The sequence below is a fragment of the Mugil cephalus genome, chromosome 13, assembly GCF_022458985.1.
Source record: "Mugil cephalus isolate CIBA_MC_2020 chromosome 13, CIBA_Mcephalus_1.1, whole genome shotgun sequence".
Lineage (NCBI taxonomy): Eukaryota > Metazoa > Chordata > Actinopteri > Mugiliformes > Mugilidae > Mugil > Mugil cephalus.
This window is the reverse complement of record NC_061782.1, coordinates 2,415,918-2,433,961: the sequence shown is the minus strand read 5'-3', so window position 1 is coordinate 2,433,961 and position 18,044 is coordinate 2,415,918. Positions and strand designations below refer to the sequence as shown.

General features: G+C 39.5%; 1 protein-coding gene across 1 annotated transcript in view; it reads right to left on the bottom strand.

Moving 5' to 3' along the window:
- LOC125018609 (NACHT, LRR and PYD domains-containing protein 12-like) overlaps window positions 1-16,284 on the bottom strand; it is a 107,281-nt gene extending 90,997 nt beyond the window's left edge. Inside the window, exons 1-2 of the mRNA XM_047602633.1 lie at window positions 14,607-16,284; window positions 13,475-13,648 (exon numbers count right to left, since the gene is read on the bottom strand). Coding sequence (XP_047458589.1) covers window positions 13,475-13,648; window positions 14,607-14,953 — 521 coding nt within the window. The 5' untranslated portion in view covers window positions 14,954-16,284. The remainder of the gene's footprint in view (window positions 1-13,474; window positions 13,649-14,606) is intronic.
- Window positions 16,285-18,044: the final 1,760 nt, after the last annotated feature.

The window sequence follows — 18,044 nt, the reverse complement described above, 5'->3', positions numbered from 1 at the left end:
CAGATGGAGAAAAAGATCTGCGACACGACCCTGGAGAAAGCGAAAGTAAAGTCAAACCGAGAAACCAGAGTTGTTACGTTCACGAACGAACCGAATCTTTTGACTTGCTCATTAACATGAACGATGGAACCGAGTCGTTTTTACACATATACACACACTTTATACAAAGGGTAAATTGTGATCTCGCTGTCAACTCAGAGGAATATGGCAGTGGAATATTTAAAATGAATCCATATCAGACTTTAAAATCTTGTCCACACATGTCAAATGAAGCTATAATCAATATTTCTGAATAATTCAAACTCAAATATTGGTGGAAAGTCTGAGTTCGAAATTATTCAGATCCGAATCTCAGCCCATCATTCCTCCCTGTGATTATTTCCAGGATAAAATGAATTAACCCCAGGCTGGTTTCTTAAAAGTGAATAAATATAAAAATGGTCCAAATAAGCCAGTCTTTTGAATGGCTCTTTGAAATGAACGGATCCAAAAGATCCGGCTCCCTCCAAAGAGCCTTTAAATCCCATCTCTACAAGAAACCCGTCGTGTTGCCAGATACAGCTGATGGTTTCCAGCCCAGTGAGTGCTGTTCAACAACCACCAGAATATTAGTTTGGTTTCAAATCAGCATCACATGTTATTAGAAAACCAGATGAAATCATCCTGAACCAGAACAGAGTTTGTTCACAACTGTATTTTTAGCCGCAACATAAAATTCAAACCTGCCAGATTTTACCTGTAAACGGCCGATCTGGCAACACAAACTCGGAGTTTCTTTTTTTGTCTTTTCCTTTTTTTTTTTTTTTTTTTTCTTAAATACAGTCAAAACATTGACCTTGAAAAACAGAAGTCTGGCATCTCAAGTAAAGAAATAAAAATACAAATATATAAAACAAAGTAGATAAAGTGCAAATGTCAGTACAAGAATTACACATAATAGTAAAAATAACAGAAAGGTAGGAAATCTTAAATTTTTTTCCAAAACATTTGGGAAAAATTACATTAAAGAAAAATGTGTCTAATAGTTTCCACTTCCACGGAGCAAAATACACAACTAACATCAATATTGACAAATTGTGACAGAAAAATATCAGTGGGGTAAATGTTACGTATGATTTTGTATTGAAGTTCTTTGATTTTATTGGAAATAGCAAATTTATGTGGAAGGAGCCATGTTGTTTTCCAGTTAATGTCAGAGAAAGAAGAGGACCATACGTGATTTTCCTCTCCCTGAAAAAATGATTCCTTATATGTTGACTGTTACAATGGCGACGCATAATGTTTCTACCATTAACAAAGAAAGCAAACTCAACATTCTCTGTCTCTTGCCTTTCAAAATGACCTTTTATCAATTGAAGAATTCCACTAGGAATAGCGTTTATTACATTTTGGTATTCTTTATAAGTAACGGGAAAGATTTTGGATCCAAGAAATTCTTCATAACTAGGAATTTCACCTTCATCATTTTGTAAATCCTTAATATGAATTATGTTCTTGTCAATCCAATGTTTCAGATATAGAGATGTATTTTTCCAAGTTATGAACTCATTGTTCCAGATAATAGTTTTATATGGAGAGAAGTCATGGACAAAGCACAATTTGGCTGCTGAAAGAACTTGTTGGTGAAATTTAGATAATTTTAGTGGCAACTTTGAAACATCATACTCACATTTTAGAAGAAAAGGTAACCCTCCAATTTTTTCCCAAAAAAATATTCTGTGGTATAAAGTCCCAAAAAGATTTGGTTTTTTCCCAAATATTCTGTTACCCGTTTTGTTTTAAAGGTGTAGTTCACATCCTATAGTTAACAACCCATGCCCCATCCCCTTTTTGGGGGCTGCAAGATCTTTTTTTTTAGAAGATGGCATTTTTTTTTTCCAGAAAAAGCTAATTGGGGTGTTTTTTATTTTTTTTACAAAGGGGAGTGTTGAACAAAAAGAAAGGTTTCGGGGCAGATGTAGAAAAATATTTATGGGGTGGTGAGAGGGGGGCAGGAAGTTTGGGGGGTGGCAACATATGGCAGCGGTACATGAATTTTCTTTAATCGCATTTTGATGAGAATAGAAGCCTAGACAATATAATTTACACTAAAGTTTTTGCTTGCAGGACATATAATAACTTGGAAACATGTACCCCACATGAGTATATGACATAATAAGGACATGGGCTGCCATTTACAGACTCAGACGGGAAAAAAACTTAATCTTACAATCAATGTCTTGCATTTGAGGTAAAAAGGTTTCATGTGAAACGGGTCTTTTAGGAATAAGTGACCACACAATGTGCCCTCACGTATTTTAAGTGAGATTTAGGTAGAAGTATGCTAACCCTGTGGAGGTGGGGATCAAGGCTTAAGGGTAAAAAAGACACAGGTGATGAGGGGCAGATGTGTGCAGGGGAAAGAAAATTGTGTCAGGTGGCGCGTTAAAGCAGCATTTGTAAAGAAGAAAAACTTCCCCATGAAGACTTGGACGAGTGTGCTAAGGTCAGATAAATAACAATGGAAAAAAATGGACTAAAACCCAAGGTATGGCTCATTTAAAATGTTTACTCAAAAACCACATTTCCCCCCTTTTTGTCCCTCAAAAGCTTAAAATTTTTTTAGACAGATGAGGTCTTTACTGATAAAGTGATGAGAAATCAGTAGGCCACGTACTACAGTTTTCAAAAAGTGAAGGCGAAGAAAGGAAAATTTCATGTATGAACCTTTTCACTTCATCAATCATGAAGCATTCTGTTCCGTTTTCGTCCCAAATGTTTCAGCCCATTCAATGATCTGTTAAGTTTGAGACTAGTTTTCAGCCTTCTTTGTTTAACTTAAAAAACCCTCAGGCTGCTCCATGTCCATTTTCCAATCAATAGGAGCATGCGGTAGAGTTTTCAATCCATCTGGTGCATTTTCTAGCCTGCTGACTGCAAGCTGCTCAGCTGCGCACAGATGTCACACTAGCAGTGGAAAAAAGGTTTTTGGTTACAATCAATCTCTGCAACTTGACTATAACCCCTTTGCTTCATACCTGGTTTGTAGGGTTTTTGTTCATCCACTTTTCTTTCACAGTGGGAAACCCATCTTCCCCCCACTGCAGTTTCCCTTTCTGGCAAAGTGGTCAGGGTAAATGTCTCATTTTTTTTTCAGAGAATCCATTTTTCTTTCATAGTTTTAAACCCACAAATGTCATTTGATGAGTTCATGGCCCCCTTTCAGATTTGGGAGGGAATGGACATAACCCGGTAACAGTAGTCCATATGTTAATTTTGGGCCCCACCATCATCCCCTTTTTATCTTCCCTATAATCATTCTAGTATTAGGTGGTTCCCCCCTTCCCTTTTTGGAATCGGCATTTTTAAAACTCTGACCCTCCCCTGTAGGACGTCTGTGTCACAAATCTCAGTTTTAAAGTTCCTTTTGGGTGGTTTGGGTTTTGGGACTGCATCAATTTTTGGAAAAAAGTGCTTTCAGCCCTCCCCCATACAGGATGTATTACCCTTCCTGGTCTGTCTGGTTACATCTTTCACACTTTTTGCTGTGAACTTTCCCAACCCTGTTTTTGATTTACTCTCCCTGTTTTGGGTAGAAGATTGTTGCAGGCTTTTTGTGGTAACCACAAAGACCCCCCCTTTCAGACTTGGGGTCCAGTTTTTTTTTCTTATATTTGTGTGCAAACATTGCGGGAACTTTCATCCTTGAAGACCAGGCACTTTCCCTGTCAGCATGTAGTATAGAGTTGTCCTGCCCGCTTGCAGTAACCCCTGTTGCAGACGCTGCAGCGTCTGAATGCTTATGTCCAGATTTCTTTTGGAAGCTTACTCTCAATCAACATACATCTGGCCATTTAAAAACAGTCTTCTCCCTTTCTCTCAGCTGTCCCATTTTGAGGGGAAAAAATAAGGGGCTGGGGTTCATGCTAATGGTTTTTCCCGATTAGTGCTGAAATCCTTTGACGAAAAACTCGGTGCCTTATCACATCTAAACATTCGATTTTCCCATAAGGTTCAACATCAGCAAAAAAATTTTCTGTAGCTTGACTGTGTCACTCTTGGCTTTCAAAAAAACACACAAGTTTGCCCTGAATAGTCGTCAGGAATGCAATGCCACCGGGAAACCCATCTGTCGTGTGGTTCTAAGGGCCAGCCAAATTGTAGTCAAGTGCAAGTGCTGCGTTGCTCTCTCTCCGGGTTTCTCTGTTCCTGCTTCAGCAGTTTTCCCTTGCATACAGACCTCACTTTCAGGTTGGATCATCTTTTTCCCCTTTTAAATTTTTCATCCCCTCTGTGCACTTTCCAACTCCACACATCGTCAAATTACAGGACCAAACATTTGGTGCCAGTTTGTGAATCATAACAGCCATGACCCCTCTTCATCCTTACTTTCATTTAAGGCTCAGCAGTGTTTAAAAAATACAGCTATCGTACAGTAGAGTTGATGGATCAGTATTCCCTCAATTTTTTTCTTTACCAGTGACATATCGGTCTTTCCCAAATCTGTAAAAGTTTAGTTGGTCTTCTATTTACAACGCAATAATTTCCTTTTATCAACAGTTTCCAAAGACTTTGAATCCAATTTCTCTCACCACTTTCCCCTTTCGCGGGTTTTCCCTTCCCAGTATCTTTTATGTCTTTGTAAGATTGGGCCCAACATCAACAAAGGTTTTTAAAAAACCATCAACCACAATAATACTTTTTAAATATTTTTTATATATCTAATGTTTGGTTTGATAACCCTTTTTGCATCTTCATTAAAATTAAATATTTGTTTTTTATTTTCTTTTTTAAAAACTCTCCCTCTTTTGTTTTATTTTTAAACAGTCTCTAAAAGAGTTCATTTTTTACAGGCTTTTAAAGGGCCCCTTGGTCATTCATGGGTTTTCTCCCAATTGGTTTCTTGGTTTTACATGTTTAAAGAGGGCAGTGCTTATCTAAGATCGGGGGAAGTAAAATTTTTTCCCTTTATTTTAAATTTCTTTAATTTTCATTTTTATAAATGACATTCATGAATAGAAAGGGGCAGATGGTCATGATGTCATTCAGACTCATACTATAATTTTTGGTTGAACCCATCTGTTGATTTATGCTGATTTGGAATCGAAAATCAATGTTAAATCCCCCCCAAATGAGTTTTTTTTTTGGTCTTAAATGGAGACCATGGGGGATGAAGCTCTCCTCCCCACCCCCCAGTAACTGGTCCAATCAGAGTCTGCTTAAACCCTCTGGATCATAGGACACGCTACCTCTCAAAACACAACCCTCTGGTTAATGTTACCACCCCGGTAAAAGGGGGGGAAAAAGAAGAGGGAGGTGAAGGAGTGTTTCCCTTCATCATACCCCGTAAAAAGAGAGCGGGGCTTGAGCCTGTTCAGAGCAGCGTGGAGCAGCTGTGGAGCTGGGGCCAGCTTCCTTTCAGCTCATGTTAACGTTTTGGGAGTGAACACACACAGACTGCAGAGATTTTTGCATCGAGTCGTTTCCTCTGCAGATTTCCAAAGAAACTGCTGAGAGTCCTAAACCTTCATTACGCCCAAAAACCTTTAGTGATGGTTTACTGCGCCCCATGGAAACAAAGATCGGGCTAAGAAACTCATGGTTACTAAATGTAATGCTGTTCTGTGATGTGGCTTCAGTCAGATGACTCAGAGCTGTGATCAGTTGTTGAAGAGTGATGAAGACCACCCGTCTCTATACATCTGGAAGGCGTCAGCTGGAACCCAGCTTTTTTTCGGGAAACCCATCAACCAACAAAACGTCGTCTTCACATCAATCAAACCAAAATGATCCAAAAAGCTTCTGGCTCATCTGATTGGCTGACTGTTGTTCTCTTCTCTGTTTCCTGCCCAATCCTGACCCTGTCCCCATTCTCCTCTCACAGTTTTCGTGAGAAGCTGGGGTTTTAAAAAGAAACATGGATCTTTGATACTAATGGTTTGGACGATCTGATGAAAGCAGCATGGACGGCTGGAACCTTCTCACAACAGGTCTCCAGTTTATGTCTGGACTCTCCAAAAGATCAAGAAGCTGCTTCAATCTGAACCCTTCAGGTTGTTGTTACTCGGCCAGATGTTTCAGAGGGGAGGGGTTGGACTTCAGAGCGGGTCCCAGAAAATAAAGCTGTCTCTGAAAAAATGCACCAATAAACCCTGAATAAAAAATAAAAGTGTAGTTTAAAATTCCTCTCCATGTCGAGTGATTTGCCCTTGTGTTATTGGGGGTCCGTCTGTCTTCTACGGGGACGTAATATGTGACAGTGTGGGTTTGTGTGAGCCCCTTCCAGCGCTGTGGTTCAGAGAGATGGACTGATAAATGGATCACAGCAGGTTTGACTCCAAATGAAATGTGACTGGAAAGATGAGAAACGCAGGAAGCCAGACACTAAACACACCCCAAAACACCCGCATCTGAACACATGATCTAAACTGTGTGTGTTGAAGGAATGAAGCATCAACTTATTGAAATAGATTTGCTTTAGATTTAGTTTCTTTGGGTTTGTCTTCAGTTATTTATCTTGAATTTAGTGCCCCCAAACTAAAAAGGTCTGAAAAGTAAGAGGACGTTTAAAAACTCAGCCATTTTTTCCGTTTATTCGTGACCAAAATAAAATTTTTGGGGTTTTTGCAGGTTGTAGCAAAAGCAAAAAACATGATGGCATGGCAGATAAAATGGATTTAAACACACATTATTTCAAACTGCTCATTTTGAACAAAAAAATCCCAAAATTCAAAGATATGGGGATATGGTTTCGACTGCCCCCATCCGTTCAAAGCAAAAAACCATCTCCTACCACAAAACATTCAACAATTTCGGAAAGGGGAAGGGGTTCTTGTTTAATGTATTTGAAATGAAAACTACAGAAAAACAACAAAGGGGGACTGTTTGTGTTTCACTTTGTTTGTTAAACCATGGAACGTTTTGGAGGGGACGCTCAAGGGTGTTCAACATAAAACAGTTTAAAATATATAAAGAGAGGATTCTTACAAGGTACAGAAATGAAAAGGGGTTGACTTTATACGGAGTGATGGGTGTTTTGTCTTTCATATTTTTATTTTTTTATTTTTTTTTTTATTATAAAATTTTTTGTTTCTTTGGTAATGTGTGCATGTTTTATCCTTTGTGTGTTTTTAGTAGTAAATATATTATAAAGACTATTATTATTATCATACTGACAGGGAAAGGGAAAAATATATAAACTTGAGCTATTTAAAGGGGTGGGATAAAAAAAAGTTTATATTTAATCTGTTACTTTATTGTTTTTTTTTGATTTTTCATTTCTGTTATTTATGATTCTTTTATGATTTTTTGTTGTTCTGTTTTTTTTTTTTTTATGTTGGAAAAAAAAGAAACTTAAAACTAAAATTTTATAAAAATGAAACCAGAAAATAAATAGATGAAATCTATTAAAATTGCCTGCCCTTTGCTTTAATCGAGAAAAAGACACCAAAAAATAACTCAGATTTAAACCTTTCATCAATTTTCTGAGTCAACAAAGTCAAGATAAAAAACTCAAAGATAAAATTTAAAAACTGGCAATGTTTTCTCGACTTAGATTCAGTTTGGGGATTAAACATTAGATCTAAACGTAACAGACAGTGAACTGACCTAGAGTCTCCGTTACAGTCTGGGCTCTCCAGAAAACCCCAGCTGCTTCACTCCTGAATCCTTCGGTTTTTTTGTAAAATCAGGTGCAGAGTTTCAGATGGGAGGGGGTTGGATTTAGAGCTGAGCCAGAGAAACAAGCTGATCTTTGACAAAAAAGCAGCCCTCAACCCGAGTAAAAAATAAAAAAATGTAGATTAAATCCTGAAATAATTCATCAGATTGTTCAGGGTTTTAAAAGTTCAGCTCAACATTCTGTGTCCTAACAGCCTTTAAGCTTCATTGACTTTAAAACTAACAGAGGCATTTTCTACGTTCTCTGAGTCAAAAACTTATGAACTTCTGTGAAAAAAACTTACCAATGAAAATAAGTTAATAAAAACGACTGTTGAAATTGTTAGATTTTTTTTGTGTGTCCGCTCAAACATTCATTAAGTTTCCTTTTTTAGATTTTTCAAATTATTTGTTATTGTGTATTTTAAGAATTGATTAATTCCTTTTGTTGGAGGCATGCAGAGCGGCCCAAGGGTAAGTGAACTAAGCGCCCGCTTAGGGCCCCGCGGCCCTAGGGGGGGGGCCCCCAAAAGAGTTAACAAAAATGTTATTTTTTTTTTGAAACAATGAAAAGAATTCTTCATTTTTGCTGTATGAGTGATGATTTCTATATTACAGCTATATATAGATTTCATGTCGGCAGATGCTGTTGCTGATGTCGGCCCAACCATCTTTTAAAAGTCAACGCTCCCTGCTCAGTAATGTGGCCTCCCGCCGTTTCAGTGCGCACTGCGCTCCCAAAGAGCAGGAAGTTTTAGGCAAAAAATGGGGAAAAAAAGGACATAGGGACAAAATAAGGAAAAAGGAAGAAAGGGAAGGGAGAAAAGGCCCCAAAATAAAGGTCTGTTTGCATGTTTGGTAATGGAAATTTTGGCGGGGGGCCCGGTGGGGGAAAAAAGGGGGGCCACGGTTTTTGGAACATGGTGTGGTAAGAAGAGGGGGGGCCCTGGGCTGTGAAGTATTATGGTTCTGTAGGAAGGAGGTGTTTGACTGTTGGGTTAGGTGTGGGGTGAGGCAGGAGACACTTCTTTCAGTTGGTGGACGGAGAATACAGGAATACTGGGAAAAGGGGTGTTATTTTTCTTTTTAAAGTGGGTGAGATTCCTGTTGTGTGTTTTGACCCGTGTCCCTGCTGGTCTGAACGCAGCTGAAACTGTTAGGAATATCAACCCAAATATCAGGTATTTTTAAATGTTAGGGAATAGTTTGAATGGATTTAGTGTATTTTAATTTTGTAATTAAGTATTTTAAATGTATCTTTGTTTCCTCTAGAGCATCGGGGCCACGAGCTGCTGTCGCCCTGGGGGTTTTTAAAATTTTCCTTTGGTTTATTTCGTTTTTCCTTTGTCTGTCGGCCCCGGGAAGTGGCCGGTAGTGGGCAAAGAAGATGTGGGGTATTGGCTTTGGGGCGGACTAGTTTTCCTTTTTCTTTTACTTTCAACTTTATGTTTTTAAACCCTTCTTGTTTCCTTCTTTCAGAGAATCATGTCTTATTTAAGTATTTGTTGAATTTTATTGTTTTTTTTGGTTTTATTCTTGTTGCATATAAATGTTTTTTTTAACCCAAAACCAAGAAACAAAAATGTAAGTTTGTATATTTGAACGGTCGAGTGTTTTGGGTGTGCTTGTTGCAAAAAAAACAGATAGATGTGTAAAAAAAATGTCGACTGACAACAGGTATCAGAACTGCAATGGTTTTTGTAGGTGTGGTTTTCAACCATCAATATTTTGGCGAAAAAGAGGGCCCCCAAAATTAATTTAGCTCGGGCCCCTGGAGGGTTGGGGCCGGGTCTGGAGGCATGAGGAAGTTGATGAATTGTGTTTCCCTTTTTTTTTATGTAATACCCCTTTTGGTTTCCACACGAGTAATCCCCCCTATTTTCCAGTTTAACTATGTTGGGGCAATACATTCCCCGAAGAGTTTTTGGTTGTTGTAGTTCCCTTGTTTTCACCGCAGGGTGTGCAATTTCATCACAAAAGCACTACTGCGTCTTAGCTGCCGCGTTTGTTCTGCTGGGGGGTTTTTTTCCCCTTTCACCCATGCCCGGGCGAGCAGACGACTACGGTGAGAGGGCATGTTAATGTTAAATAAATCGATGAAAGTGATTAAAAATTTATTTCTTTCTGTGTAAATTGTTCCCGGGAAAGGGATCCGCCCGTGGGAGGTTTTTGGGTGGGACAGCACTGTGTCCGTGTTTTGTGAGAAGAAAAATCCCGGGGGAAAACCCTTAGGCTTAGCATAGTATGCTAGCAGCTGTCGATGATGGTAATTGCTACTCATTTTATGGAAAGGGTTCTTTGTTATGTATTGTTATGCTTTGGAGACTATGTTTTAAAAACCAAAAGGGACCGATGAATGTACTGTGTGAATTGGGATGTATTCATGGGATTTTTGTGGAAAAAATTTTCTGTGTTAATAAACTATTGCTATATGCTGTTAATGTATATAGATAAACGAGTGATCTTAGAGCTAAAAAACGCAGCCGTGTTTCATTTTGGTTATTGAGAGACGTAATTTAATGAATCATTCTCAAAAAATGATTTGAATGTGATTTCATTCATAATTTTTACACCCTGCGGTGGGAAAAAACTAAAAAAATGCAAATTGTCAATGTGAATGGTTCCGTTCGTTGCTTTAAGATTTAAAAAAAGGGGAGAGAATGATACTGCGCAGTTGATTAAGAAAATGTATAAAAAAGAGATAAAGAGAATAAGAAATATTTTAAAAACTGCTGCTCTATGCAGGTTGTTGTTTTGTATATGGGTTGTGTGGAGCCAGAGCCCGGGCCAGAGGGACGTGGAGCAGTACACCGGCTTTACATGCGTGGGGGTGTAACGTCGGGGCAGCTTTTATCGGCTCGGAGTCATCTACCCCTCATACAGATGAGAAAAAAAACCACATCCCCCGGGGAGTGAACGGAACATCAACTAATACACAACCTACATTGAACTGCCACACATTTACATTGAATAGGACGCATGAGGACACTGATAAATTTTTACGTTGACTTTGCTGAACTGTGTTGGTTTATTATTTTGGGGCCCCTTTTTTTCCTATTTTTTATTTGCACTTGAACCCCTATTATTTTTTTTTTATATGCTGTGGGGTTTGGGGTTTTTGGTTACAACGAGGTTGTTAAATGGGTTGATTTCTGGGGGTTTATAAAGAAATTAAATTCAGTCGTTAGTGAACTTTTTTGGGTTGGTGAAATGAAAAGTGGTTCCTGCCAAAAATATTTTTTTTTTTCACTGTTCGCAAATGTTTTCCGTGTCACATATATCTCTTAGTGAAAAATTATTTTGATTTGGCCCCAAACTGAAAGTACATGTGTCACATTAGTTCATGTACAGTGACAGGTTTCAATGGGATGTATTTGGGTATTTTTTGGTTTCTGATAGTTGTTATCTTTCCCAAACATGGTGGTTAGGTACATCAGTGTGGGGAGGATAATTGTTTTATTTTCACCTGTTCACTTACACAGCGCTGGGTTTAAAAAAGGAAAGTGGGTGGGGCCCGGGGACGCCGTACTTTTTTGACACGTTTTGCGTTTATTGATCACTTTTGTGTATTTTTTTGTATAGATTTTTTTGCACATTAGTCTTCTGTTACTTTAATAAAAGAATTCAAAGTATTTGGGGATTCTTGACGTATTTTGAACAGCGTGTCCAACTAATAAGACACCCCCCGTTCTGCCACTTTATTTTTTGGCGGTCTTTTACTACAACTTCAGTGAAATGTCTTGAACTAAAGGCTTTTCAGATTTTGGAGGAAAGTTTGGGTTTAAATGAATTAGATTCAGTTGATGATTAAACATATAGATCTACCAGTAACAGACAGTGAACTCACTCCCGAGTCTCCGTTACGTCTGGACTCTCCAGAAAACCACACAGCTGCTTCACTCCTGAATCCTGTTCAAAGCATAAAAACCATCTCCTACCACAAACATTCAACAATTACTGGAAGGGAAGGGGTTCATTGTTTAATGTCATTTGAAATGAAACTACAGAACACAACAAGGAGGACTGTTTGTGTTTCACTTTGTGTTGTTAAACCATGGAACAGTTTGGAGGAGACGCTCAAGGAATGTTCAAACATAAAACAGTTAAAAAATATATAAAGAGAGGATTCTTACAAGGTACAAAAATGAAGAGGGAGTCTGACTCATACGGAGTGATGGGTGTTATTGTCATTTCATATTTTCATTTTTCTTATTTTGTTCTTATATATATTTTGTGTTGTCTTTGGTAATGTGTGCATGTTATATCTCTGTGTGTGTATGTATGTATGTACATATATTATAAAGACTATTATTATTATTATTATACTGACAGGAAGTGAATAATATATAAATCATTGAGTATTAAAAGGGGTGGGATAAAATAAGTTTATATTTAATCTGTTACTTTATTGTTTTATTGTTATTTATTGATTTTCTCATTTACTGTTATTTATGATTCTATATGATTATTTTGAGTCCTTTAGATATGAGTCCTCAATTTGTTGGTGGTGTACAATTAACAAGAACGTAGACAGGATCAATTACGTCCACTACAACATACAAAAACTGGGAAATTGGACACAGAGTGGTTTCGAGGCAGTCCATGATCAACTGGCTGCAACTTCCTTCATGGCTTTCCAGAATCAAATAGCCCTGGACATGCTATTGGCCGAAAGGGGAGGTGTTTGTGCTGTGTTTGGTGAACAGTGTTGCACATTTATCCCTAATAACACTGCAGCTGATGGCAGTCTCACCAAGGCCATAGAGGGGCTCCGAACACTCAACGGAAAGATGAAAGAAACACTCCGGAATTGATACCACAATGTGGGATTCCTGGATGAATGCCTTTGGGAAGTATAGAGCTCTTGTGTCCTCTGTTCTAGTTTCCATAGCAGTATTTGCTGCAATTCTAACCTTGTGTGGATGTTGTTGTCTGCCCTGTCTGTGTGCCTTGCTTGACCGTCTCATCACCACAGCTATCTCACCTATGGAAAACAAAATGGCGCAAATGCATCCCCTGCTCGGCAGCGATCCTCAGAGTGATGAGGGGGGCAGTGATGACGAAGAGGAGCCAAGCTTTTCCCTGCCTGACCTGTACCCTGAGCCTGCTGAATACGACTCCAACTGTTAAGTACCTCTGAGTGTAAATGTGTTTGTGCTCATAAAAATGATCTTACAGCTGAAAATCTAACTGAAGTGGCTGTTCCAAAGCGAAATGAGAATTTGAGCAAATAAGTGATAAACAGGAGGGAAATGTTGGAATTATTGTACATAAGTTATCCCATATTTACTCTGAGTGTTTATGTATCTATTAATCTCCCATATTTACTCTGACTGTTTATGTATCTATTAATCTCCAGGTAGGCCAATGTGCAACAGTATATGTCTGTAGAGTTGTTTTGCAGGAAGGAGAAGTGGAGAGACGTGGTTTCATCCCGGACCCAGCGGTGACATGCAGGAAGTGCGTCTCCCCACAGAAATAAGACTGAAGACGGAGCATAGAGTCCTGAGGACAAGGTCGAAGTGACTAAACATGTACCAAGAAGAAGATAATGCTTGTATCATTTGAAAAGTTGCAGCTATGTATTCCCCTCCCCATTAGTGCTGCAACTTTTGCTGGAACCAGGAACCTCCCTAAAGAAATAAAGAGAAGGTACGGCAAGGTACGCTTCAGAGCGGTAGGAGATTGTAACTGAACGTATCTCTGCTGTTCTCCTCGCGAGTAAAAAGTAACTCTTGTCTTTCTCTCTTTGTGCAATGTTTATGAATGTTTTAGGCTAGATTCAGTTGGTGATTAAACATATCAGATCTACAACAGCAACAGACAGTGAACTCACTCCAGAGTCTCCAGTCTACAGTCTGGACTCTCCAGAAAACCACACAGCTGCTTCACTCCTGAATCTTCCAGGTTGTTGTGACTCAGGTTCAGATGTTTCAGATGGGAGGGGTTGGACTTCAGAGCTGGTCCCAGAGAATCACAGCTGATCTCTGACAAACTGCAGCTCAACAACCTGAATAAAGAATAAAAGATGAAATGATTGATGATGATGTGAAATGTGTCCTGATCAATGAGCTGTTCTCTAAAATGAGTAGAGTGACTTTGTCCTTGTGTTATTGTGGATCTTCATCATGTCAGCCTTCCACAGACATCATCCAAACGTCAGCACAACATTCAGACAACTATTGATGTCAACACAGATCAATAAGATGCTGCTGACCTCATTACAGGATCAATATCTCCTCACACATGTTGAACTACAAACTGTTGATTAGTTCTTTGATTCCAGGACCTTCTTCTTCCTGGATTTGGTGTCTCAGGAGGTTTGTGTCATTCAAATGTTAAAGGACAAGTTGACATGTTCAATGTGTCTTCCAACAACAGTCACATGTCATATGGACTGATTCCACAGTTGTTCAGATTCCTGCTGTCCACACTGACTGTGAAGTGGTCTCTTCCTAGCACAACTCCACTGTTGAGCTGACACTAATATGAAGCTTCAGCAGTCTGACTGACACTAATCAAAGTTCCTCTTTGAGTTCCCTGTCCCTCCACTGCAGCTCAGCAGGAAACACTAGTGGAAACACAAACTGATACTGACTGATGTGCTGAAGAACAAGATGAGTTGAAGATCAACACAACACAACAACACTGTGGATGTTGTCCTCCATCTGGTCTGATTGGAGTCAGACTATAAGGGGATTTGTCCACAGACAGTATGGACAGAAAGAATGATTAGTGACACCAAGAACTCTGTTAATGTCAACACATGTGAAGACTGGACTTGATGTGGTTTGTGATCAGACCCACCACCGATGACTGAGGAGATACCTGCTGATGTTCAGGAACATGATGCTCCTTCATTTCAACTCTTTCAGCTCCTTTTCTATCTGACAGTCCTGACAAGAGAACTCATCTAAACTGGATCTCCATTCTTCAGAAGCCTGAGAAGAAAAGAAATGAAAACTGACCTCAGAGTCTCCAGTTTACAGTTTGGACTCTTCAGTCCAGCAGACAGATGCTTCACTCCTGAACCCTCCAGTTTGTTTCCTGTCAGGTCCAGATGTTTCAGATGGGAGGGGTTGGACTTCAGAGCTGAGGCCACGACTTCACAGTGACTCTCTGAGAGTCCACAGTAAACAAGTCTGTAATGAGACAAATAAATACAATGTGTTATAATGGAAGAAGATATTTCTATGAAGGTGATGTGTTGATGAGTGGACAGTTGGACACGCCCTGTTGGACATTTTGTCTCCACATCAGTGGTTGAGCTCATCTTCTCTGACTGTGTTTGACAGGAAACAATCATTGTCATCATCTCTCTCAGACCTTTGTTTAGATGAATGGAGACAAGACTGAGTTACATTGAGGCTTCCAGACTGTCCACAGTCTGTCAGTGGATCTGATCCATCATGAGGACATCTGGATGAGACAAACATCTGGACTGTCTTCACTGGTTAATGGACTCTGGATCTTTTTAGTTGAGCTCAGTGAACATGTGAATATTTCCAGTGAATATAATGAAATAGAAATAAAAGAGTCAAATGTAATAAGGATTAGAAATAAAGAGAAGAACAGCTTTAAACAGCTGGAGAACATCTGGGACTAAATACAACTGACTGTAATGTTTGCAGTGAACAGTGGAACACTGAAGAAGAATGAGAAGAGTTACCCAATGCCTTCAAAATAAAAGTACAAACAAGTAAGCAGAACAAAGAGAAATGTTAATGTATTTATGAACCTACTGGTTTAAGCTTGAAAAACAAATACAAGAAATAACTATTGTAGTAGTTGTTGTGTTTGTGTGTCTCTCTCCACTCTCCTTCCTCCAGGTGATGGCCCCTCCTCTGACCTGCAGCTGGTTCCACTCAGGTAATCAGCTGATCCTGGTTAAAGAGTGGAGGAGAGGTGGGGCCCGGAGAGAGAGAGATGGTGGACCACAGTGGTGGAAGCGTGAGGCTGCTTTGTTCAACAGTTGGTTGCTACTTTTCTTGTGGGTGACGTACTGGGTCCTGTTTTCAGTGGAAAAGAGGCTGATTGATCTGTCTTGTTTTTTTCACCCAGGTGTGGTGGCGTTTTTAGTTCAGTTATTCCATCAGAGATTCACATGGTTTATTTCCCCCCAGAGTGGTGCTGCTTTGAGTTTGTTTGTGGTTGTTGGTCCTGGTCTAGTACATTTTAAAACGGATCAAAGTTTCTTTAAAGCTTGGAATGACCTCTGACCAAAAACATTCAAAGATTTGTTGAAAAAAGTGGCAGCACATAAGATTTAAGAGGAAAAGTCAAATTCCAAAACCCCACTATCCATACTACATTCAAAAAGATGAGCATTTCAGTTTGTGGGGTTAGAATATGGAATGATATGGAGGAGGAAATGAAAATGTGCAATAACATCACACATTTTAGAAACAAATAAAGGTTTTATCTCATAAGGATTTGGAGCGAGATCATTTTTACAACGGCAGGGACAACTGGAAGGCCTCGAGCTACAACGCAAGCCAGACTCACCCATTTTGTATCAAGGCCAATTGACCCACTAAGGTAAAAGGTCTTGGGTGCTTGCTTAAATGATTGCCCGGGACTTTCAGCCCTATTCCACAGTGGAAGACCACGGTTTCCGTCAATTCACAAAGGAACTAAACCCAAACTATATTTTACCCAGCAGGAAAACCCTTTCTACTACCATCGTCCCAGATTTATACAAAAGAACACATGACTGGACATCAAGGGCAACCACTTCGTCTGTATCAGTCAAGTGCCATTTCATTGAGGAGTACAAGAATATCTCTGTCCTGCTGGATTGCTTTAAAATGAGTGACAGACATACAGCAGACAATCTGTCCGAGCAGCTGCTCAGAGTTGCAAGGGAGTGGGACATTGCAGATAAGGTGGCTGCCTGTGTCTCTGACAATGCATCCAATATTGTGAAAGCAATTCAGAACACAGGTTGGCCTCACCTTTTCTGCTTTGCCCACACTGTAAATCTGGTGGTAAATAGTGGCATTACTTCAATAAAAAGAATGGTAGACAAAGTGAAGGACATTGTGGAGTATCTGCACAAAAGCACAGTTGCCACAGAAAAACTCAAAGCAACCCAAAAGCAGTTAGGCTTGCCAGAAGCTCGGCTGAAACAAGACTGTCCAACAAGATGGAACTCCACATTTTATATGATCCGGAGTATCCTTCAAAACAAAGATGCCGTAATAACAACTCTGGCACTAACAAATCCACGGCTATCTACCCTAACACCAGAAGAGTAGGAGGAAATGAAGCAGGCCTGTGACGTACTGAAGCCCTTCAAAGACAGCACTGTAGAGATCAGCGGAGAAGGGTATGTATATAATTTTATTATTGCAATGTTGTGATAATACTGTGACTTTGGAGGCTTCTTTTAGAGGTGACCACTGTTACCTCCAAAGAAAGTCATGAAAGTGTCAATCAAGCTTAAGGCTCCTACTTGTCTGGCTAGACCTAGGCCTTTGCCATGGAAACTTGACTTCAGAAGTGCTTCAGTTGAGGCTTCTGTTTACTGTTTTTTGTTTACTTAATTCAAAAAGAAAAAAATACGTAACTAGAACCAAGTGTAGCATTAGTTTTAACAAATTGTCATGAATTCAACATTATTACTATATTAATAATATTATTGCCTTTATTATTCTTTATTATTGATTGTTTTTTTTCTTTCAGATATGTCACAGTGTCAAAGGTGATTCTTCTGCCCAGAGGTTTACAGAAGATAACTGCAAACCTACAAAGGGATGCCAGCCTGACACAGTCTGTGAGACAGATGGTGCAGAGCATTTGTACACAGATGTCTCAGAGGTTCCATAAAATCAAGGAACATGTTTTGCTCTCACAAGCAGCAGCATTGGACCCCTGGTTCAAAAAGAAGGCCTTCAGCAAGGATGAAGATTGAGATAGGGCCCATCAGCATCTCAGCAATGCTGCTGCAAAGGTGAACCTCCCCCATCAGCAGGCTGAAGAAGAACAAGGAGCAGTAGCACAACTACAAAGTTAAAGTCAGGAGAGTGCCATTTGGCAGGACTTTGGTCAGCAGGTCTCTGGGCTTGCGACCAGCAGCCGGAATCCAGTGTCAGATTCGGTATTAGAGGTCCATGCTTTTGTGGATCTGCAAACCCCCTCACATGGTGGCAAAGTAGAGGTGTGGTTTATCCAAGACTTTCTTGTTTGATGAAGAAGAGACTCTGTATTGTGGCCACATCTGTCCCATCTGAAAGGATTTTTAGTAAAATGGGGGAGATAATATCGGAGAGACGAAATCGGCTCAGCCCATCCAAAGTCAGCCAGCTTGTATTTTAAATGCAAATCTGGAGTAGGGTCAAGGTATTTAATGAAAATACCTTGGGAGAGCATAATGTGCAAAGGCATTAATTCCTTTGTTTGACATT